Source organism: Embiotoca jacksoni, unplaced genomic scaffold, assembly GCF_022577435.1.
Source record: "Embiotoca jacksoni isolate LCO1_2020_lvr unplaced genomic scaffold, fEmbJac1.0.p SCAF_6, whole genome shotgun sequence".
In the NCBI taxonomy this organism is placed as follows: Eukaryota; Metazoa; Chordata; class Actinopteri; family Embiotocidae; genus Embiotoca; species Embiotoca jacksoni.
The window spans coordinates 4,910,001-4,935,080 of NW_027185414.1; the positions used below are offsets into that span (position 1 = coordinate 4,910,001).

General features: G+C 40.6%; 1 protein-coding gene across 2 annotated transcripts in view; it reads left to right on the forward strand.

The window, feature by feature from the left end:
• Positions 1 to 23,070, forward strand: part of LOC138213036 (leucine-rich repeat-containing protein 49) — a 36,942-nt gene extending 13,872 nt beyond the window's left edge. The window contains exons 10-18 of one of the 2 annotated variants that reach the window (XM_069173846.1): positions 376 to 523; positions 2,474 to 2,557; positions 4,199 to 4,386; positions 5,278 to 5,373; positions 12,929 to 13,163; positions 14,040 to 14,225; positions 15,594 to 15,703; positions 19,614 to 19,767; positions 22,223 to 23,070. In XM_069173846.1, the coding sequence (XP_069029947.1) occupies positions 376 to 523; positions 2,474 to 2,557; positions 4,199 to 4,386; positions 5,278 to 5,373; positions 12,929 to 13,163; positions 14,040 to 14,225; positions 15,594 to 15,703; positions 19,614 to 19,767; positions 22,223 to 22,438 (1,417 nt within the window). In that variant the 3' untranslated portion in view covers positions 22,439 to 23,070. Of the gene's footprint in view, positions 1 to 375; positions 524 to 2,473; positions 2,558 to 4,195; positions 4,387 to 5,277; positions 5,374 to 12,928; positions 13,164 to 14,039; positions 14,226 to 15,593; positions 15,704 to 19,613; positions 19,768 to 22,222 lie in introns of both variants that reach the window. The other variant, XM_069173845.1, reaches the window with a different exon arrangement.
• The last annotated feature ends 2,010 nt before the right edge of the window (positions 23,071 to 25,080 follow it).

Here is a 25,080-nt window from a genome sequence, read left to right on the forward strand (position 1 = left end):
GAATGATTCATCAAACTTATTCTCACAAATTAGCGATGATAGAATGTCTCCTTTTTGCCACAGGCTGATATCTACAGTGTAGCAGATTTTTCCCTCCTCATTCCCCCTGAGTAATGTCAGGCTGCCAGAGTACCTGCTAAATTGCCAGTTTATCATTGCTTGTCAATACAAGCTGAGGTGAATGGTTTCAGAGTTAACACATAGATGGCGAGGTTGTCTTGACTTACCTGGCGGTTACCTCTCAATGCTAGGTCATCATTCCTTTGTGTTATTGTAAAGCAGCGAGTGTAACTTGTCTTCGTGCTGAAAACGTTCATGCTTTATGCTTTGCTTAAACTAATGCGCTCATTCAAAATGTTGTCTCTCTGTTTCCAGTGTCGATCAGCTAGCCTGCCTTGGAGAGTCGCGCAGCCTTTCCGAGCTCACCCTGGATGGGAATCCCGTAGCCCTGGAGACATGGTACAAGCAGGCCGTCCTGCGCTGTGTGCTTCATCTGAGACAGCTGGACATGAAGCGCATCACAGTAAGATTCAGCTGTTTAACTTTGTGTTTACAAGAGATGAATAGGCCACCGGCTAAATGCTATGAAATATGGCTGCGGCCGCTAAGTTTCTAAGATTTAATTTATTTGCCATTCAGATTTTTTTTTCATGTTTCAACATCATGTGAGGGTTTTTATTAGGCTGTATTTATTTCATCAACATAGATGCACAAAGGATTGAAGGCAGCAAAGAATCAAAGGAAACTTTGGTCCATGTAAGAAGAGGATGACTCAGACAATTATTACCACAACTCACTGCTACACTGCGCTTCACATTCATACAAGCCATGCCATATTATGACATGTTCAGCGAATGGTCCAAAACTTTATGTTGCTCTCTCAACACATGTTCCTGACAACATTGTACATGTTGATTCTTGAGAGTGACTCTGTCTTGACATTCACTTTATTGTGAGTACAGTTCCCACAGTGTCTCATTCACTTGTTCTCTGAACTAAGCATTTATAATACACATAATCTAAATACAATCTAACAAAATTGATATAATTTGTACACTGTGCCAACAATGTGCTAGGTGAAATATCAGTATGCTTTTAGAAGCTGTCAAGCACGGAGCACCCAGGTCTGAGCTTGTACTGTTCAAGGAATCTGTAAGTCACACACACCTTGCCCTCAAAACATACTGCTGATACGGTGAAAAAAAACCTCCAATTTCAACAATTTATTTCAAGTTTTTACTTGAATTTTAAGGCACATGTGGTCCTTAACAGGTTTCAGGTTCAGCAAGTTTCATGATCTGCAGGATTTCATTAAACCTTTTCTGACACAGTCCGGCCCACGGCTGCCAGTCCTGGGAGCAACGCTGCTGTTTTATTTTTTTAGAGAGGTTGCATTTAGGAGATGCAAAATATTTACATGACAACGGAAATGTCAGCATTAAAATTGTATCATGATATTGCTCAGGGGGAAAACCTTGTATTTGCTAATGAAGGTCTAGATTTCTCCTCCAAATGATTTGGAATAACGCCCTACCCTCCGGTGCACTATGCTGTCACTTTGCTGTCAAAATATACGTCTCACTGCTTGTAGGTTGGCTATTATTTATGAATGAAGCTCGAGTTAACACTACAAATGAGGAGAAAGTTCAAGCAACACACATAAAATAGACTGGAGCTTCAGTTCTCGATGAAATATATAATCGGTTGGCTTGGATTAATTGTTAATAAAACACAGTGTATGTGATTGGATTATTTACCTGTAAATACATTTAATATGGCACACAGAGCTTCTTTAAAGCCAACTATTATGTTTCCAGGCAAAAATTTCATTATGTTTGAAATGTGTTGCCTTCAAAGTTGGAGTAATTAATGTAGTTGACTGAATGCTCATCGGCCAAATAAATAACTTAATAGACTTTGTGGCAACAGCCCAAACAACGACTGTGTTGTTGCTGAAAAATAACACTCTTTGCAATCAGTAAGCCTGATTAGTTTAAAAGAGAACTGCTTATGTACTTTGGTATTAACAGCTGTTTGTTTGTTTTTTAGCACAGAATTAGTGCAATATAGTGACATTCAGGTCTAGGATCCCGATCTTTCTCCACTGGCTGAAATCACTGACTTGACTCAGGCTAGCATTTTTACTCTGTTGATCAGAGTGAAGCGTCATCCTCGCTAGCTGAATATCCCCCTGCTCTTAGCCGGCACACTCAGATTGTGTTGTCAGCGTTGCATTCTGGGAGTTTTGGCTTCCCCCAACAGCTGGGCTCAGTTTATCTGAGACTGAAAATCAGACAGATAATCCTGTGATGCAGCCGGCTGGTGTGAGAATTTCTCTGAGCCTCCATAGTGGTCGGTTTCTGTTGTAGAGAGCTGTTTCCCTGACAGCGTCTTTTGTGGTTCCCCTATCTCTTGAATAATTCAGAACTCATGAATGGAGCGACACTCTGATTGCACGAGCTATCTTTTTCAGGACGAGGATCGGCGCATGGCAGGTGTACAGGCTCGAAAAGAGGAGGAGAAGAAGAGGGAGAGTCACAAGCAGACCATTCATAAGGTACCACGCTGATCCGATTTGCTGTTGTCGTCTTTGTCTGTGTGGGTTTAGTGCTTACATTTAGAGCACATCCACATTACGGACTACATTTCAGACAGTAGATTAACAATTGTTCACTGAACGCAGTGCAGCCTTTCTCTTAAACTGGATGTTGTATGGTTCGGAAGAGCATGATCGTGGGGAAGGTTCAAACTACTGAATGCAGCTTTGATAACATCAAGCATTTTAGCATTCAGAAAACACCACATATTAATTAGTGAAGAGCTCTGATTTGTGTTTTACTCATCTGCTGAATGTTGCATATTGTTTAAATACAAAACACATTACAGTATCAGGACATTGAAATGATTAAAGATTCAGAGTTAAGTGTGTATTTGGACAGCAACCAACCTCCTTGGCATCTCTTTTTCTTTCTTTTTGTTCAGCTTGCCCGTCAAAACTAAACCAGCTCCCTCCAACTACATATCACTCACAACTTTAGTCTTTGCTGAAATTACAGTCTAGAAACCTTATTTGCATTAAGGTTTGCTCAGCCACTCTACATCCAAGCCATCCCACCAAGCCAATCAGCCAAGTGCGATCACATTGAAGTAGTTCCAACAATGGCAGCAGTGGTCGAGTTTTGATGCACAAATGACTATGTACGATGGTCAATGCCGATCGGTTAAAGGATGCAACAAGGGAAAACAATCCTCAATGGAACGTGACCAGACCGTCACATGGTGAATCTAAGTCTGATAATAGCAGGCTGCATCAAACCAAATTAAACATGAAAGCTTAAAGATATTAAGGTAATATGTAGGATGTTTTCCTCCAACTTTGTCCCTTCTTTTTATGCGTCTTCTAACTTATGTGTCTTGGGATTGATTGATGAGTCTACTTTAGTCGGTCATTAAATACACTTTTCGGATGCTTTATGGACTGTAATTTTTCTACATGCTACAACAGCCCTTTGGGATGGGGGAGTCCACTGTCCACATGGGTACTGTATTTGTAAATCAGTCCGTAAATTATACATTATTTCTTTAACTGATCTAAGATGCTGTGTCTTGCACATGCATCTGCGTTGCAGTAAATGTGATCTTGTGCATATGCCAAAGCTCCTGCTGTGAGATGAACTCTGTGCAGAACTCAGTAACCTAACTCTCGCTAATCCCCAGTGTTGAGAAAATGTTATATTGAATGGCGCAGCCTCGGGTTCATGAGGGCGAAGGACTCACTATGAATTGATACTGACTCACCCCTGCATCGAGGAGTGGCACATTCCATAGTCGAGCCTATCGAAACTACAGCTTGGCAAAGAGGGAACAATTGAAATACAGCAGAGAGGCAGGAATCTTCTCTCTGGCGGGGACGGATGTCACTTTTTTTCTGCTGCAAGAGCCAAATGAAGTTAAATCACAATGTTGTACTGATGTAACAAAAGCAAATAACTAGAAGTAACACGTGCCTTTACGATATCAGACTTCAGTGAGGTAGTATATCTGCCTCAGTAAAATCAGTGAGTAGTTTCAAAATACACAGTGAGGTTCTATTAGCTGAGTTTCTGCTCCTCTCTGTGTCCTCCTCGGGAGAATTGTCACTTGAAACCCTCTCTGTCTCCACGTGTGTGTATGTGTGTGTGTTCTGTTCACCAAGGAGAAGCGGCGTCTGGCAATCCGTAATGCAGCACAGCAGTGGGAGGGCGTCAGGGCCTCCCTGGAGCTGCCGCCTACAAATGGCACGAAAGAAGAAGTCAGTCCAGAGAACAGCCCGGCTCACAGCCCTGCCCAGACCAGCCCCGCCCAGACCAACGGCCTCGCACAGGAGTCTTCTCCAGATGAACCGAGGTACAAACAAACTCCAATGGTCACTGGTTGATATGACACCAGTGTTTTGTGCGACCTTGGGCTATATTTTAACGATCCAAGCACAGTCTAAAGTGCATGGCTCAAGTGTATGTAGGGTGTGTCTCAATCCACAGATAATCTGAGCGCAAAGGAAGGCGCATGGTTCAAAGGGCTTGTACTTGGTGTCCCAATGAATCGTAGGTGTGTTTTGGGGATATCATGAATTAAATCTATCAGTGTCATCTCCCATTTCTTTTCAAATACAGCTGTGCTTACACCTTGGTGGATTGCTACTATAACGGCAGATTTGTGGACTAGTAGGAAATACTTCTCTGCAGAGGGAACACATCTATTTGTGTGGGTTAGCAGATATCTGCACACAAATATAATCTTTTTATTTTTATTCTTTTGCATTTTTGTGCGCTGCTGTCTGCCTCTGTGTGTGAAACAAGCAGAGTGTGCATGTGTTGTGAACACACATATGGTTTCATATTCATCTTAATATGTGCCTTTAAAATAGCAGTAAAATATCTTTGACTTAAAACCAGAATTTTGCTGGTCATACCATTCTGCTAGTTTGATAGACAGCTGATGGAGAAAAAAAATGACATAGTGTGTGTATGTAAGTGAGAGGGAAGCATATGTGACAGTGAGATGAGTATGTCCATTTCTTTGTAAAATTCTGTGTTGTGTGTGATGCATTTGATTTCTGATCCATCCTGTAATGTGTGTACATTTGTAATTAGAAAGCAAAGACACTATAACATTTATCATTATTTTTGTGAGTCTGGTTATTTTAGAATATTGTTGCATTGTATTTCTGAATCTGAGAGAGCTTTTAAAAGAAAGCTTTTCTCTGTTGCTGAGGACTTTTGTTTATTTTTTCATCAGACGCGTAAGTCCAGGTTCAGGACCAGAGCGACCATCAGGGGGAACAGAGAGCAGACTTCGCACCAACAGCCGTCCAAACAGCCCACGAGATCCCAAGTAAGCCAAAAACTTTCTAATGATTTATTCTATCTGTTAGATCAGAGCTTCTCTCTGCACTTGATGATCATACAGTACCACAATGAACTTGCTTCCACCCCCAACTGCTCAAAAGATCTTTTATTAATGCTGTTGGTTGGCTCTTCCTGTCACTGATATTTCTATGCAATGTCTCTGGCAGCTGCTCTTCCCTCATTTCCTTATTAATGGATAGCAGAATGGCCTAGATAAAACATGGAGAGACAATGTAGGAAATTAAGGGGAAAAATACACTAAAAAATCTCCTTAAAAACTGTCATTGAGGGGCAACATTTTTCCCCAAGATTGTGAAAAATGTATTGCGTTTACAAATTTAGCCGTCTCCTAATCCTACATTAAACCATCATTTTATTTTCATTCATTCCATTTAATTTTGATTTCTCACTGTAACACACACTCAGACAAACAGCGCTGTTGTTCACACTTGGTATGTAAATAACTCCAGGCAATCCCGCATTTGCAGCGATGAAGTTTTCAAGTTATCCATTAACTTATGCATTGTACATACAGGAAGGCTATTAAGAGCTAAATAAAAGCATAAATAGTTCGACTTGTCTCCTGCTTTCTCTCATACAGACAGATGTTATTCTAGACACATCAGGATGATTACACACCTTTCTTTTGAACAGCAATGGTTGTTTTCTTATTTACTCCTGTTGACACAACTTGTTGATTACTGTATATATTTGAATCTGGGCTCATTTTACATTAAAAAACTGCAAAATTATTCACTAATTAGGCCTCTATTTTTTTAAAAGTGCTCCCAAAATTGTGTAAATGCCCCAACTTTTTAGACAGTGGGAGCAAAAGTTGCCCAGAAATATTTTGTATGTATCCTATACTGTGCAGTGAAACCATCTTGGTAAACTTCTTCAGTTGCTGCAACAGCTGCTGCATCAAGCATGACTTGAAATATTCTTGGGAACACAGTGACCCCTTTACTTTCTGCAGTGACATGGGCATTTGCTGCTCCTGAGCTATGTGAGATCTCAGCTGAAATCAGTACATTCATGTTTGAAATGTCTGAAAACAGTTTTGTCCTTCCAGTGTTTACAACACAATGATGGAAGGGTTAATGTGAACGTAGAGGTCTGATAGCCTCTCCCACTCAGACTGCTCCTTGTCTGGATGAGTTATGGGGGGGAGGACTGAGATGGAAGTTTGGGGCTGTGTCGAGGGATATTATTACATGTTTCAAAGATGGCATGTCCTTCCTGCACCAGGAAATGAAAATATCCCCTGAAGCAAAATGCTTCAATGCAAATGGCTTTCCTTTACAGGGTCTATTGTAACTTCAGTCATGTGGCTTAACAGGTTAGAGTGATGAAGAGGACTTGTGCGATTCAGTCAACCACATTTTTATGATTTGGGAGTTGTCTTACATTGGCTTGTATTGAATGACAAAATACCAAAGGAACTTAGAAACCAGGGCAGCACCTCTAACCTGACAGAGAAAAAAACAACTGTTCTCAAATGCTCAAAATGCTTAGAAATATAAACAGTAGGTGGGACATTTAAAAGTCGTTTTGCTCACCAGTGTGTGGGTTTATAGAAGGGTTATAATGCCCACACAGTGTAGTCCAGATTACCTCAGATAGCTGTTGAAGTGCTGCACGCTGAAAAAACATTACACCACCCTCCCCCATAGAGAGCACACAGGGGCAGATGATGGATGAACCTGTCTCTGACTCAACACTCTTACTTACTTCATGACATCACATCATGACATCAGGTCCGAGGGGATGTGAATTCCCAGGAAATCCTAAGAGCAGGAGATTTACCATGAAGAGACAGTTTATGGTTTGTTACAAGTCATCCACAGTGCTGCGACTCCAGAGCTGCCAGGTCGAGGGTTACACCTGCACATCCACACATCTGGATCAGGTCTGTGGGAGGCAGGAGAACAGGGCAACCACTTGGTGTGTGTGTGAGAGTGTGTGTGTCTGTGTGTGTGTCTGTGGGTGCATTTCTTCCTGGGAACTATTTCTTTAACTCCAAACCTGCTGCAGAGAGCTCAAATTTGAGAGAAAGCTTCATGATCAACTTGCAGGTTGTTGACCCCAGTGAATTGTTGTGTAGGAAAATAAAACAGGAACTAGACTTTTGAAAAAATATGTTCATACAGTATATGAACTTTAATAATTTTTTGAGTTGTTTTTGTTTCATAGCTGCCTCAAAAAATGTGGTCTTGACGTGGTCACAAAAGGGAGAGCGGACATGTTTATCAAAAGGAAATATACAGTGCACCCGGAAAGTATTCATAGCGCTTCACTTTTTCCACATTTTGTTATGTTACAGCCTTATTCCAAAATGGATTAAATTAATTTTTCCCCTTCAAAATTCTACACACAGTACCCCATAATGACAAAGTAAAAAAAGTTTGTTTAAAATTTTTGCAAAGCTATTAAAAATAAAGATGGAAGAAAATATAACACGTACATAAGTATTCACAGCCTTTGCTCAATCCTTTGTTGAAGCACCTTTGGCAGCAATTACAGCCTCAAGTCTTTTTGAGTATGATGCTATAAGCTTGGCTCCTATTTTTGGGCAGTTTCTCCCGTTCTTCTTTGCAGGACCTCTCAAGCTCCATCAGGTTGGATGGGGAGCGTCGGTGCACAGACATTTTCAGATCTCTCCAGAGATGTTCAATCTTGTTCAAGTCTGGGCTCTGCTGGGCCTCTCAAAGACATTCACAGAGTTGTCCCGAAGACATTCCTTTGTTATCTTGGCTGTGTGCTTCGGGTCACTGTCCTGTTGGAAGATGAACCTTCGCCCCAGTCTGAGGTCCAGAGCGTTCTGGAGAAGGTTTTCATCAAGGATGTCTCTGTACATTGCTGCATTCATCTTTCCCTCCATCCTGACTAGTCTCCCAGTTCCTGCCACTGAAAAACATCCCCACAGCATGATGCTGCCACCACCATGCTTCACCGTAGAGATGGTGTTGGCCAGGTGATGAGCGGTGCCTGGTTCCCTTCAAACATGACACTTGGCATTCAGACCAAAGAGTTCAATCTTTGTTTCATCAGACCAGAGAATTTAGTTTCTCATGGTCTGACAGTCCTTCAGGTGCCTTTTGGTAAACTCCAGGTGGGCTGTCATGAGCCTTTTACTGAGGAGTGTCTTCCGTCTGGGCACTCTACCATACAGGCCTGCTTGGTGGAGTGCTGCAGAGATGGTTGTCCTTCTGGAAGGTTCTCCTCTCTTCACAGAGCAACGCTGGAGCTCTGTCAGAGTGACCATCGGGTTCTTGGTCACCTCCCTGACTAAGGCCCTTCTCCCCCGATCGCTCAGTTTGGCCGGGCGGCCGACTCTAGGAAGAGTCCTGGTGGTTCAAACTTCTTCCATTTACAGATGATGGAGGCCACTGTGCTCATTGGGACCTTCAATGCTGCAGAAATGTTTCTGTACCCTTCCCCAGATCTGTGCCTAGATACAATCCTGTCTCGGAGGTCTACAGACAATTCTTTGGACTTCATAGCTTGGTTTGTGCTCTGACATACACTGTCAACTGTAGGGCTCCGAGCACCCATACCGTAATACTACGGATAGTCGCGCACTTACAATCCTCGCGGCGGTTTGGTTCTTGCACATGAAGCGGTGCTAAAATCTTAAAAATACATGAGGGTATCGATATATTTTTTTCAGCAGATATCTTACTTACAACAAGATTGAGCGAGCGAAGTAGTTTAGTGTTTCTATGTGCTGTAGTTATTCAGTTTGAGAAATGATATCTGGAAAGCAATAATGCGGACTAGATCTCGTCACTGTTGCTAGGGTCGTTGCTAGGGGTCGGACAACTTCCTGCAGTGGTAAACATTGATACATTACATTCGCTTCTACTGAGGCGACTGATTGTTTTCCAGTTGTTAGTCATTCCCCATGTATTGCCATGGAAACGGAGCTCCCGCTAACAAAAAAGTTTTATATTTTGAGAGCGAATTGCCCTACAATATGAATACATTTAGATTACATATTTTATTTAGATGGTAGCTAGTTGTATAATCGCAATATTACACTGGAGGGTGAGCTTTAACGTGATTATTGGCAATGATGACAATAATCACGTTAAAATACACCCTGGAGTGTAATATTGCTTAAGTCTACAATTTTCGCATTGTTGGAATTCTAAAAATTCCACCTCGACAAATGTCACGTTGTTCAGATACCAGGAAAGAGGGAGACATGCAAACACTGCAAAATATAGTTATGTTCACACATTGTTCAAGGTGTGATTAATGGATTATTTTGTATTTTATTGTGTCATGAATAAACATTATGGCCATATTAAAAAAGAAAAGAAAAAAAGAAAAGGTTACCCAGAGTAACAACAAACATTTCAAGTGATTCAAAACCAAAAGGAACCCCCTGACAAGCTCTGGCAATAACAGTAGCCAACTTATATATGTTAAACCTAAATAACCATTTTGATAAGAACAATACATGAGAAAAAAGGTTATGGTAATATTAATTCTCTATAAACTATATAAACAAAATAATTTGTGTCACAAAGGGGTTAAAAAACATTTACAGCTAAATGTCATAACTCCAGTGCAATGCAGCAGAACATAGTTACATTTTTTGAAAAATGGAGAAAATGCTTTGCATCAATCAGTGTTTTTTAATTAAATCAGTTTTCAGAAAGCTGGAAGTTCAACAGTCTTTCTGAAATAGTGCCACTTACAGTCACACCCTTCAATATTTCACAGGACCTACCATGGCAACGTGATCCTTGGCTAACTTTTAACAACCACACGTAAACCTAAATCCCCTCATAGTCCATAGACTATGAGCGAGAGCTAATGTCACTTTAAAATTGTCTTTTCATGGAGTATGTGATGTATTGACTAGATGGGACCATTTGTCTTTTTATACAAAGAAAACACATGATGTCATCTCTGGTTGACATTAGCAGCCCCAGTTCGGTAACAAATTAGAACGAGAGTGAAATGAATCTTTTAGCTTGATAGTGTCAACATGTGTCTGAAATTTATGGGACAAAAGCTTGTTTCGCTGCCAAACTGTGACTGTGATGCAGCCCCAAGTTTATTCAGTTGTGAGCAATTAAAGATTCACTCAACTTCATTTCCCGTTAGACGTGAAAGAAGGGATGCACGGCAGTAGAGGAGTTATTACCCAGAAATCCAGTAGTGGAGCTGGTCACTATGTGAGGACGTGGAACGGCCTTTGTACTGTTTCATGCTTTTATTTAATAAATAGGTGTTTTTTCAGCCACATAAATCAGTGAGATTTCTGAACAATAGTGAGAAAGAAGTTTAGTTCCGTCCTTGAATGAAACATGAAGTCCGAAACCAGCACACGCTGTAGGAACAGTTTACATTAATAGCCTGCAGGACTCAGCACCCAATAAGTGCAGTTGAACCACTTGTTTTCACTTTTTAACTCAGTGAAATGACAGAATGCTGTGTCGCATCATTACCTCACAATATTTAACAACATGTACAAGCTAGGTGACTTCAGTAGGATTAAGTGGGATAGGCCTAATTGAATAAAATTTTGAGTCTAATTGTCTGGAGCAGGATCCCCTTAATTGTGACAGATTATTCTCTCCTCTCAGCATGTGTTGGTGTCATGAGGGGAATCAGGGCCACCTGGCAACCTCTCAGCCATGATTACGAGGGAACAATATCTGACACTCTGCAGAGTGTGTTGATGGCATGCGTCCAGGCGCACAGAAGTTACTCTCTTATCTACATGTTACGCTCCATCTCCTGCACCACTCTCCAAACTCCATTTGATTTACTGCAGTTGGTGGCTCTAAATTGTGGCTTATCCTTATCCTGATTAATGTTGTTCAATGTTTCTTCCCATGACACACTTGGACTTTGCAGCTTCTTCCCCATCAGTTCTGGTTTGAAATCTTCACACAACATGCCTGCTGTTGTTTCCATTTGAATTAATTTTGAGATTTTTTTTTTTTAATCTGGAAGAGTGTACCCACCACTCTCTCCATTCAAATTTTAAAGAACAAAATGTGTACACTTACATCTGCTTTCGTAGCTGCATTCATTGCCAAAATGCGCTTTTTTGAATCCTTTGTATGTCCGTCAGTGTCCATGTCAGCTCCTGAAGTGCTGAAATGAACCAGCGTAATAACTGACCTTGTGTGTTGTTCAAAGTATGCGGTCAGCTGTTGCGATCATGGCCCTTGAGGATGTGCTTTCTATGGTTTCAGGGGACTTTTTTAAGTTGGAGTTCACTCGTTGGCCACTCGGAAAAAAACTGACAGCAAGAATGACTCTGCCACGCCATATCCATTTCTTTTAGTACATCTGTGGGATCCCCTGCACCATGACCATCCCTTAACATTTGATTAATAAGGGCTTCCATACCGGATTCATGATGGATCGCCTTATCTATACTGGCAGCGTAAACATTTCATGTCGCCTGTTGGAATATTCCACTGTGATTTCTGGTTAGTGATCATCCATCACCACTGTTTTCACCTCTCAAGACAATCAACTGAATACAAAGTAGTCATCTCTCTTGTTATTTATTTCTGAATCCTTTAATGCATTTTATTCAAAAGAAGAATCTTTGGCTCTCAATTGTGGATTCAAGGTTTCTTTGCCTTATGTGATAGTAAATTGATTGCGGTAGCTTTGGGCTATAGACTGCAAGTTAGACAAAGAAATAGTTTTGAAGACACCATTTGGACATAAGAATATAATGAAGGGCAGTTCTTAGTATTTTCTGTCAGTTTTGAAGCAGTGGTTAATAGATGAATCGAGAAAATAAGAAGCAGGTGAATTGATCATGAAATATTTGTTAGTTGCAGACCTAATCAACAGTACATGACTATGATAACCAAACATACATTTAAGCTGTTTATCATAATGAAAAGCTTCAGCACAATTAACATGTAATTTTGTATGTTGTTTTTTTTTTAACTCACAGTCTAAAACAAACGTTTTTGGATCTTAAACTACTCTGAAAATCAGTATAAATACAACCTGTTTACAAAGAATAGCAGTTTTGTCTGCATCACATTTCTTCCCTTCTTTCTTCCTGCTGTTTTTCCCTCTACTTGGTCCTCCTTGTTTATCTGATTGAGACCCCAATCGACTCTCATATATCTCTCATTTACTAATCCAGTTGAAAGATTTGTTCAGTTTACTCCAAGCCTTTGATCGCCTCTTTGCCTCATTTAGGAGAGCTCCTTCTCTGCAGTACAGAGAATTGACATCTCGGCAGGGTTAACCTCACCAGATCCAAATTAATTTCGTGGGTCTGGCTAAGCTCCATTGTTGTTTTTTTTCCAGTCGTTGCATATTATTATGCGTAGACATTTTTTTTTTTTTTTTTTAATCTACTGGAGAAGCCTTTAACCAACCGACATTGATCAGCATATGACGTAATTGTTTTCCAAAACTCACTAAGCTGTAAACAACAGAGGCAAGGACCAATGCTTGAATTTTACAGCTAGCAAACTTTTGGATCATTCTTTAAAGGCAACAAATTCAAAGTGTTTTTGTGTGTGTTTGTGTTCACTTTGCAGATTTGTGGAGACAGGGAGCGGCAGCATTCAGAGCCTGTCCCTATCAGACAGTCACCTGGCGGAGCTGGATGGAGACACCCTGCGTTTGTTTGGACTCGGAGCTCTGGAGGCCCTGGAGAGGGGCTGGGGTGTTCAGACGGCTGGTGCTGTCACTGTAATAACCTTCCGCTACATCAACTTTGATGCCATCATACCAACACTGCCGCGAATAAGGGTCAAGTTCCCAAATCTGTCGGTGAGGCCACATACTATCATAAGCAGTGGTACAGCACTGACATAAATTCCTCAAGAGGAAAAAAAACAAAACTGAATGCTTCCTTTGAGCTTCACATGTGTTTACAGTAAACTCTGAATATCATCTAACTCCAAACTGCCATGACATGACCATGACACAAAGAGGGAGGACTTTGGAGGTCTTGATGGATGGAGATCTGCCCCCTTGCAGCCCGGTAGCACTTCTTTGCTGTCCAATTTTGCCTTCATTTACTGAACCCTTCCCTTTTTTAGGCAATGTACCTTGTAGAACACCACGTTAACCCAAGTGTGTTAACCCAAGTGTTAACCCAATGTACATTTTCCCAGGCTAATCTAACACCATCTTACTTAGGTATCCTCCTGCACAAAAAACAAAGATGTTCTTTCCCTGCATAATCATTAAAAAGTTGCCATAGTGCTTTAGTACAGAGAACTGACACTGAAGAGTTGTTTCAGTAGTCCAGGGTCTCTAATGTCTGATGCATGTGTTTCTTCTACTTCAGCCATACTAGCTCCAGAGCATTCCCGCTGCTGAGCATGAAACAAATTGTTGTACACAAAGAGGCAGGTTTAATCATGAGCGACACGGGTATGTAAGCAGGGTACTCCACACTGAGAAACCAAGACCTAGGGAAATTTAGAAGAATGAAAAACTTTGCCCACGTATGGGCAAGTGGTAAGTGGTTGAACATTTATATCCAAAACACCATTAGGTGTGTTGAAAGCTCGTGTTCTAGATCTATGAAGACAAACAAAGCCCCCTACCTTGTAAATCTTTGCCATATTCAACTTATTAAATTGGAGGCATAACTAACTTATAATTTGACCTGAGACCAACTTCTTTCTGTTTCTGTAGCACCTGATCTTCATGGAAACCAACATCAGCCGTCTGCTGCAGCTGGCCGCCCTGGCTCAGGTGAGGCGTCTAGACCAGTTGACCATCCACCCAGAGGGCAACCCAGTGGTGAGCCTGGCTGTGTGGCGCTCCTTCGTCATCTACCGCCTCTACCACTTCAACCTGCAGAGGATCAATGGCCAGGAGGTAAGGGCTGGCTGGATTTTGATTGCAGTCTTCCTCCTGTATACGATGTAATGAGTCATGTTGTCTTTGTAGGACAGAAATCTAATGACCAATAAAAAATTTTACTCAAAGGTAATTAAATATATTTTTTTTTCTAATGCACAATGAAACAGAATTTGTTTGATATGCCATTTTAAGAGATTTAGATGAGCAGGTTGATACCGCTCTCCTGACTGCAGCAGGTTAGTGTAGAAGCTGGAAACAAGGAAAATGTAACGGAATAAAAAAATCTTCATATTGGCACCTCAAAAAATGTCTCCTTTACATTTTTATATCTTGTATGTTTAATCTGTACAATGTTGTATGTCTTGACAATGATTTGTAACTTCCTGGAGTCTGTTGGTTAAGTGGTAACTTGCAGCCTGGCTCTGCCCAGTTATTGCACACATATTCAGTCTTCACTGTGATAACAGTCTGGAAACTCTGTTTGGATTAAGGTTTGCTCAGCCACTCTGTTATGTGGGCCAATCAGCGACCATTGGGGGTGGCTAAATGTGATAACATTGAAGTAGTTCCAACAATGGCGGCGGTGGTAGAGTTTTGGCTCACAACATTCGGTATATGGTGGTTAATTGGTTAGAGGCTGCTCCAATAATTTTACAATTAACACAAGGTTGACACCAGTTAGGATGTAATGACTGGAAACAGTCCTCAATGGAGCGTTGCCAAGCTCTTATATTTACGCAGTAAATTTTAATATGGTTATACCAGGCTAAATAACTAAATAACTGGATCCAAGAAAGAATCTGACACAAGTTTAGCCCTTAAAACAGCAAACTGTCATTTTCAAACTTCTGTTTTCTTTTGAATTTAACATGTAAGACAGAAGTGTGCTTTGACCGTGCTGGTGTTGATTTTCAACAGAATCATGGGAGCTGTTTCCAGTTTTTTTTTTTTTTTGTAAACTATCTGGTGTCTGGTTGTAGCTTCATATTTAAAGGACAGATATGAGAGTATTGATTTGTTTTTCATCTAACTCTGCACCAGAAAGTGAAAATGTGTACTTCTCAAAATGTCAAAGTATCCCTTTACTCTTGCCACCCTTAAATTATAGGTCTATGTTAGCAGGAATGTCCGACCTGAGGACATTTCCTCTCCAGTGGAACTCCTTTCAGACTTGATTTGATAAACGATCTTTAGATTAGTTTCACCTGCTGCTTGTTTCCATTGTATCAGCTGTTGTTTTTATGTCTTATCCCAGAGTTGAATTATTTAGCCAAAGCAAGAACAAAATTTACAAAATTGCACCACCCATAACAAAAGCTGTAAGTCTTGATTTGTATTGAATTACACAATGAAGTGTCTTGTGTGTTTGTGTGTCGACCTCAGGTGACCATGAATGATGTGATCGCTGCAGAGCGTGTGTTCGGGACACTGGGTCATATAGCAGCCACAGAAACGCCACGTTGCCGGCTGCTCCTGCTGCTCGAGGAGTCCAGGTGAGGATTCAGATGCGTAACCACAACATAACATTAACTGCATTTTAATGACAGGTGTGTGCTGTGTCCTGGATGGTGCATGTTGTTTGTTTAAATATGTCAAGAATGTGTGGATTCTTCAATGTATAAATGTGAGTTACAGCTTCTCAGTGTGTAGACTTCTATACATGTGTGTGCATGCCTGTGCGTATACACTTGTGTGTGTGTGTGTGTGTGTGTGTGTGTGTGTGTGTGTGTGTGTGTGTGTGTGTGTGTGTGCAGGTTTGTGTGAAGTGGGGAGACAGAGCCTGGCACTGAGGAGCCAGGGGAATTAGACTGTGTCTTAGGGTAAGGCTGGGTACTTGGCACTGAGACAGAAACATTCCTCTCTCTCTGCAGCCAAAAAAACCTCTTGAGGTCTGTCACTCTGGGTCAATGAAAAACATCCTTGCAAAGCAAAAATCTGCTCAACTTGTCACGCACAAGAATATTTTTTAATGGTTTTAATAAACTTTTTAGTTAAGTGTAAAGACTAAATTAAGAAAGGTCAAAAGTAAAACTACACACTATATTAGTGTTACTTGTGGAAAACTGTCAGGTCAAATCATCTGACTAAAAACTCTATAACATGTATTTCTTTTCCACTAAACTTCCATCGTATTCATTAAAGTTATTTTGTTATTTCTGTAAGCCGCAGATAGTGACACTAATGTGCAGATCTAAATGTACATTTTGGTGTTGCAGAATAAAGCCAATACATATTAAATAAAATATAAACAAAACTTGCAATACTTTTTGATGAGCAGTAGAGCATAGTGTGAGGTTACTACAGCCAGGAAATATTGACAAAACCAAATAGAACGATATTATTATCAAACATCGATATTGCGACGAGATTGTGGGAATGAATGCAGGTGCGTTCACAAAGTATTTAACCCATGAGATTTTTTTTTAATAAATAATCATCATGAATGTGGATATAATGAATGAGGAAAATAATAAAACGATCTGGTAGGTTCAGAAAATGACATGACTTCACTGTATTATAGCTTTTTAAACCAGGAAAAGACAACATGCCGTATTATGATATTATGACATCCAAAACCTAAGACGATATGAAGTCTCATATCATGTTATCAATCTAATATTGCTATATTGCCCAGCCTTAGAGCCTGGTCAGGAACTTAAGCTCCATGTTTGTCCTCAGTTGTTCTTTTAGAATCATGTTGAAATGAACTCGTAAACTTTACGACAACTGTCTCTTTGCTGCATCTCGCCCCCTGATTCATACTCATCCTGTTTTGGATAGATAGCTCACAACAGCTCAGGGCCAAAGATCATTTTCATATCAGCACTGAAGTCTTAATCACTTTTATCTGCATGCAGCATCTCTTCCCTCTTAGTCAATTGTATGTTTGTTACACTGGCTGCTGTTAGATTTGACTTCTAATTTCTGAAAACCTTACGGCTGTAAATTATATGTTGCATAAAGTGTATGTTTTGGATTAAATTTATTTGCACAAAGTATAAAAAAAATAAAAAATAAAAAAAAAAAAAATACAGGAAAAGGGAATTATGAAGCAAGTAGCCATATCGAGAGAATATGGCAAAGTAATGTTGAGTTCATTTTCCCACATCTTTTTTTATGTTCTTGTGTTGTTCAGTGGGTTGTGGGGTTGATGCAAAACACTGGTGAGGTGTCAAAGCCTTTGTGCGTCTAAGATATTGTAGTCAAAGATCACTTCACCATAAAATGTGGAACTAATGATCTCATTTGAATACATTCCTGCAGTTTGGTAGAGTTCACTGTGTCCTGCAGTGTAAGGAGCGCGAACAGAATTGCCCTGACAATGTAAACCCCACATATGTGGCAACATTGATCTAAAAACTGTATTTGACCCACATGTGATGTCATTTATGTTGCATGTAATCCTTAACTGTGTGGTTTTGGTGACATTTTTCTCTTAAAATTTAGTATTTTGCCAATTTGCAGTCACCCCATAATTATGCTGCTGAGCTAATCTCACTGATGTCTTATTTTCATGCAAAATCGTTACTTTCGTTTGAATCAATGTGGCAGTCCACAGACTTGCCAGGTGAGACTTGTTTTTCATTTTTGTGAAGTGCACTAAAATCTTTCCTCCTTCTCCAGCTCCTCTTGCAGGGTATACAATACTATCAGCATGAAAAGTATCCCAGAAGTCATCACAAAATGAGGTTGCATGTAGAGCCTGATATATCAGCTGGCCAGTTTTTATGGCCGATATTGGTCTTTCACAGATATACTGTATCAGTACCAGCAAATATGTTGGCCCATATCAGACAGCTTAAAAAAAAAAAAAATGCAGGAAAAGATGCCTGGAGTCTATTACAAAATTTAACTTTTTTTAAAAAGTTATCTATAATTATAAAATTCTCAGTGAAGTTTACTAATTCAGTATACTGATCTCAGTGAGGACAATAAATTGTAAAATATATGTATCCATTACATATCTTTGTCACAAGAGTCCAACAGTGTTATATATATATTATATATACTTTATATATATAGTATGTATATATAAAGAATATCAGACAGTATGTTGCTATCAGATGTATTTAACTTGTTTAATATCAATTGAAGACATAGGCCCCCCAAATGCAGTCTCGTTTGAGTTCTAGTTGTATTAGTAAAATGCTGCGGTGTGTAATTCCTTTGCTTTCACTGGCTGTTTATTTACAATGCGGCGTTGGTAACAAGTTGTGTGTGAAAAGTAAAGGCTTTCAACCTTTTTACTAGAAAACGGTTATCATGGCAGCACACATGTATTGGCTGTCGGGGGACTTTGATTTCTGCCTCAGATGATTTCTTGATCTTGACAGTGAGAAGAGCTCATGTTTAGGAAATGTAATCTCTCGGCACTTCACGCACATCAAAGGAAAACTGTTTTAATGTGGAACTAAATGCACTCGCTGCAATGTTTAATGCTGTTGTGTAAAAATCTTACTGCACAGGAGCCGTAAACACACATTATCTGCTTTGTGTTGGTAAAACAGACAGAAACTTAAGGATCATTTTGACTTTTGGCTCAAACCCAAAGTATTGTCACAGGTTTTTGATCAGACGTTATATATTGTTTTTACATGAGCCGCTTCACTCAGCTGGACCTGCTGATCATAACTACTGTTTTATCACAGGATTTTTTTTTACACAACACTTTTCCTGATGACACACACACACCCACATACACACACACACACACACACACACACACACACACACACACACACACACACACACACACACACACACACACACACAAACACACACACAGAAGTACACACACCGGTCCAGCTCCCTGAAGCCTATTTTACCGTGTTACTCTGCAATATGTGTGACTGGTACACATTGATGAGTTTTGGCAAACACACACTCTCCCACACTTTACAAACTATTTTATCTCACAAGAAATATTTGCCTCCAGCCTCTTCTGAATATTTCGGCATCCTGGCACTGACCTGTGGAACATGTCGGTGCAGTCGTGCATCATGAGAGATTTCATACTGATAGACTGCAACATTTGATGGAGCTTACATCACTTTTAATGTGTGTGAATCCTGCTGCTATTAGGGAAATGTATTAAAAAGAAATCTATTAACATTCAAATACATTCAATGTCAGTTTGATTGCTGTCAGCTCATGAATTATGGTGTTTTTACGGTTTATGGTGCTTCATCTGCTGTCAATTCTGATGGATTTCTTAAACGAATACGTTTTTAAATTGTTTCAATTCACTTGTTTCACAGTATTAAGGTGAGAGAGTGCAATTTGATGGACAGGAGCATTACCTTTACTTACTTTGTGCCGCTAACATTTACTGTTTCTCCACTGGTGTGTTTCGTCACGCTGTGTCTGACTCATCCTCCTCTCTTCTCTTTGCTCACCCTGCAGGAAGCGGCAGCTGCAGTTCTTGTTGGAGGGGCGCGGCCGGCGGGCAGGACTGAGTCCAGAAGAGCTGCGAGATAATGGGAAGCTTCTGGGAGAAGGCCTGAGCAGAGCGCTGTTTAACTACCCAAACCGAGACTGCAACGCAGAGAGCCCTGAGGTTAGTTCTGTTTTATGACCTTCATCGAGGAGGTTACCCGTGTTTTTTCTGTCTGTTTGTCTTCAGGATTACAGAAAACCTACCAACCTGATTTTTTTTTTTATTAAACTTGGTGAAATGGTGTAGCATTGGCCAAGGAAGAAGTCATTAATTTTGTATTGAATTCGAAACACAGGGCGGATCCAAAAAATATTTTTCACTTTCATTAACATTGCCAGATTGGACATTTGGCCATCAAAATGCCATACATCCATAAATCCAGCAGATGGCAGTAAAGTTCAATACTGACAAAACATAGGCCATTCTTGAAATACGATGACTCCATATCACAATCCACATGAATGGGTACCAATAATCCTCTGGGTTACACATGCAGCCTATTTCCTCAAACTCTATACAGCAGGTAGTTGTTATGGAGCACTCAGGGACAATGGTTTCGTTTTAGGAGACCTGAACCAGTACAACAACTGAAATGTGAGGCTTCAGCTAGGCACGAGCATATTTTGTTCTAATAGTTTTGAAAATAAATTACTACATGTATAGTGGTTGCAGTAGCTGATTTGCATATCATAGAAGAGTGGACTATAGCCTTGGTGGAGGCCTGCGCACTGTGAGTGTACTTCTAGTTCACAATAGTTTCACAACACCACAAAAACTACTTCAACTCTTGAACGAGATGGAAGTTACTCGTTTGATTGCCACATCAACCATTAACATTTGTCTACTGATAGCTAACAAAGCTTTCTTTAGTTTCAGAGTTGGTGCCCTCTGTACATCAACCTTTCTGTTTTGTTGCCTTCATACAGAATCTAGAATCAGGTGTCAAAAGAGACAAAAATAAAAACACAAGTTGTGACGAGAAAAGGAATCAGTTTCTGGTGTCATTATTGACATTCACACACTGGTCATTAATACAATATGAGATAGGAATTACCATTTGACATGTTGCCTTATGACAGTTTGGATCTCACATGCGTGACCATGTGATCACCTGCCCTTCCACATATTTAGCAAGATGCACCATGTCAACACTGCATGTCATTTTTCCCTTTTACTATATTGTGATTTCAAGTAAAAATAAATCTAAGCAGTGCTTTACTGCAATGTATCCTTAGAACAGTTACATTAAATGTATCATACTGCTATTTTATGTATACAAGTATCTGGCAAAAAGAAAGTGACCTGCCAGAAGTGTGAGATCATCAAAACTAGAGAGTGAATTTCATGAAAGTCATGCTTCTATTTGGGCGGCGAGAATCTATCTCAGAAATGGAATTAGTCCCACAAGTAACACCAGAAACTGCATTGGCTGACATGGCATATAAACCCAGGGATCTCTAAACCACTTTAGAGATCCCAAATACAGCGAACATGATTACACTTGGGCTCAATCCTCGTCTTCAATATACATCTTTACTCACACTAATAGATAAAGGGGATTTGGGATAACAGCCTGCTCAGCAGCTGAGAAGATTCATTCTATAGCTAATAGCCTCTTAAAAGCGGGCAGTCACACTATTGCAGTTTCATCCCATTTTATTTGGGTGCAAACTAACCTTCATTCACGTGGTGAATGTGACATGTTTGTGTAAATTGGGCACTTCTGCCTGCTTTGGCATGATGTTGCTCTTACTTCTAATTCCCCCTGCTCAGGTCACCTCATTCACTTAGTGACCAAATAGGGGATGAACATATTTCATCTAGTACAGATTTTCAACGACATAAAAGGACAACTTTTATTTCAATCAGTGGATCAGGATGTGATTCTTTTGGCTTTTTATCTAATCGCATGATAACATCAACACCAGCAATGAAATTCATTGAATAGCTTATACTACATGATAGCATTTTCAACTCCTGTTGAAACTTATGACAATCTGAGGTTTGCCAAAGAGACACTTCACAGTGCTGATTGGAATGTTTTATGTAGACTGCCGTCATCAAGGGGAAAATAACTTATCAAGATATCTTAGAGGATAACATCAGGGTGGGTGTCTGCGAGCTGAAGCTCAGTGGAAGTTGGATGATGCAGCAGGGCAAGTGTGGCCCAGGGAGAGCCCAGACCATACAACAATAGAGATACTGTGGAATGAGCTTAAGAGAGCTGTTCACACCAGACATCCGAAGAATGTGTCTGCGCTTAAGAGGTTACGCAAGAAAGAATAGTCCCAAATTTCCTCCTGAACATTGTGCAGATTGGACTAATTACTGAATTCGAGGGTTCACTTCCTTTTTTCACCAGCACTGAGGATGTGTAATGGATGTGTTCAGTGAACACATATAGGATTAAAACTGTTTGTCTTTTTAGCTTAAGGTCATTGTGTCTGTCTATACTTGTGATTTAGATGAAGATCAGATCACATTTTGTGACCAGTTCATGCAGGAAATGAGGCAGTTCCCAAGTTATAACGTGTTTTTTCCCTACGAAAATGATATTGTCTTGTTTGTTTGACAGGAGGGCACTGTGGAGTCATCGGAGCGCGCTGCCATGATAGAGCAGTACCTCCAGGAACTGGTCCAAAGGGCGTCAGACACCAATCTGAAGGGCGAGGCTTTACACAAGCTCTGGCCCTCCATGTTCGCGGAGATGGTGAGAGACTGTGTGTTGGAGATGAGGGACCGAACGGCCTTCCGCCAAGCAAGCCTGGCAAAGCTCTCTGAGACCAAGTGAAAAAGGACCAAAGGTTCACTCTTAGACCACACACACACACACACACACACACACACACACACACACACACACACACACACACACACACACACACACACACACACACACACACACGTAGACATAACTCTCTTGGGCACCTCCTTTGCGTGATTTTAAACTCCATCTAGTACACATCATCACTTCTGTCAGTTTTTAAAGTCTTTGGAAACTGAAGAGTGTATTTCTGGAGTTCGATGTATTTTAAAAGATGACAAAGGCATCTTGACTGAATGTAGATTTTCCCTGAAACCACACAAATTGGATTCTTCCGAGCTTGGAGCTGTATCATACTTGGAGAACGTTAAAGAGACTTGATGACTTGTGATGCATTGTGGTCCCTACGGAGAATCCTCTGCACTTTAAAAGCGTTCTGAATGACCCCTCTAAACCTTCGCTATCACTAAAAAAATGACCCGTGTCTCGTTTCTTGAGGCTAGAATGATTTTTTTTCTGTATTAAAAGTTGCATTGCTCTCTCACTTCCTCCTGCCTGACATAAAAAGAAATGGCACAAACAACGACAAAGTGTTTTCTTTGTTTACCACTGATTTTCTGTATTATACTTAGTATTAAAAGATTCTGCATTAACACTGAGCTTGTGTACATGGTTTTCATGGTTCCTAGAAATGTCTCCGAAGGAGTCAGTTCTTCCAGGCATCCAGTCAGATCAGTTTTATTTCAGGTGCAAACCTTCTCCTACAGCATGAATCCACCTGTGAAGCATGTTGTGTCTTCGAGGGAGTCTGCAGTCACTTTGACAGAAAGCATAATCGACACCTTGTAGACCACTGGTCTCAAATGAGGCTCTGTGTGCGTGCTAGGAGGTCCAACAATTGTCTTCTAGGTAGTGTGAGCTCAGACTGAAATGTCCCTGGAGGTGTAGAGGCTTCAGCGATTTCTCACCACCTGTTCATGACCCCCCTCACTAAAACTATCCCACAAAAAAACCCCAACGTATTTAATCAGACATGTCAGCGGAGAACACGGGCCGATCCCTGGAGGAGCAACCGCAGGGCGACGGAAGGTCAACAGCTCCACACACACACCGAGGAACTGACAGCTGCTGCTGTCCTGTGTCATCCGCCCCACTGGAGATCAATGCCCTGCTCGCACGTATTTGACTTGAAGTAGACAACAATGTCAGGTAATATAGTAAAGACTTTTTCTTCTCAGTGGTGGGTGGTTGTTTTCTCTTTTTCCGGCGGCACTCCTGATAAATACCTCTGGAAGCATCATGTTCATCTCAATCCTCCAGGTGGCACACTGTCTCCAAACAGATGACCGCAAACCGCACTTTTATACAGTCTTGTGAACGGCCTCTGTAGTTCAGTACTTTTGAGTTCTCTGTCCAAACATGTAAACATATATTTTTTTAAACAAACATCTAAGCATGTTGTACACAACAGAATAATGTGTTGCTTTTCGGGGCACCTGTCCCCCGAAGACCTCACACGACGGCCTCTTGTTGATATCAAAGATAACCACTCACTGCAAATGTCTGCCATCAGAATGCAGCTACAGCTGGTTTGTCTCGCACAGCTCTGATAAACAGCATCGCTTTGTGCTGACACATTTTGTCAGTTTATGGGAGTACGGCTGTCAACATTGCGAGACGAGTGTAGTCCCAAAGGACTGACAGAGCTCAATGACTAGTGACAGCACGCAGAGACAGACTGTGAGAAACAGTGTCTCAGTCCAGACAGACCAATCTTTCCTGAGGTCCAAGCAGTGAAGGTGGCTCAACACATTAACACAAGTCCATGTGTCATGATGAGGAATAACAATCATCCTGCTGCTCATTAAAAATACTCCAAACTTGTAAAAGGCCAACACAACGTCCCGCTCTACTCTGTCCACTCAGCATACAAGAGTTTCACTGCAGTTTCACTGCTCACACAAGCCTGTGACATGTGTACCGGGCAGATATTATATGAATATCATAATCTGAGACTACATACCGTCTCTGATTTTGGATATTATAATATTGTGGTATGGTCTAAGTCTTCCCCTGATTCTATGGGCTGCATTGCATTAAACTGATGTAACTTTGTCAACTCAGACTGCTCAAGCTACGATCTTTAATATTTTGTGCAAGCACCATGTAGTCCTCCCTACAATATTGTAACAATATCAATAAAGTTATAAAGGTATTTAATTATTACAGTGTTTTGCTGTCTTTTTTTTTTAAAAGACTCTTTGGGCATGCCACGCATGCCACGTCACTAGTGGGCAGTAACGTATAGGTGATCGGTTACGTCACGTAATCAAGTGATAGATAGACGCAGGTGTGTGAGACGCGCTACGTGTCAACGTGTCTACCGCAGAAATGGTACAACATACGCGTATACATTTAACTGACACCAAACAATTGCCCGTTTCCTTAATATTGAACAAATATTAACACAACAATGGAGCTGCAACTGCGGCAGGAAAGAAGTGGCAAGCGACAAAGGACAAACTCCAGGTACGCGCGTTAAGAAACACATTTTGCATTTACAATTCACGACTAATGGATCACAACGAAGATGTTTAAAAACTACAAAAATAGTAAAGTATACAATTTATACGATGTGTACAGCAATGCACATCGGTAAACTGTACTTT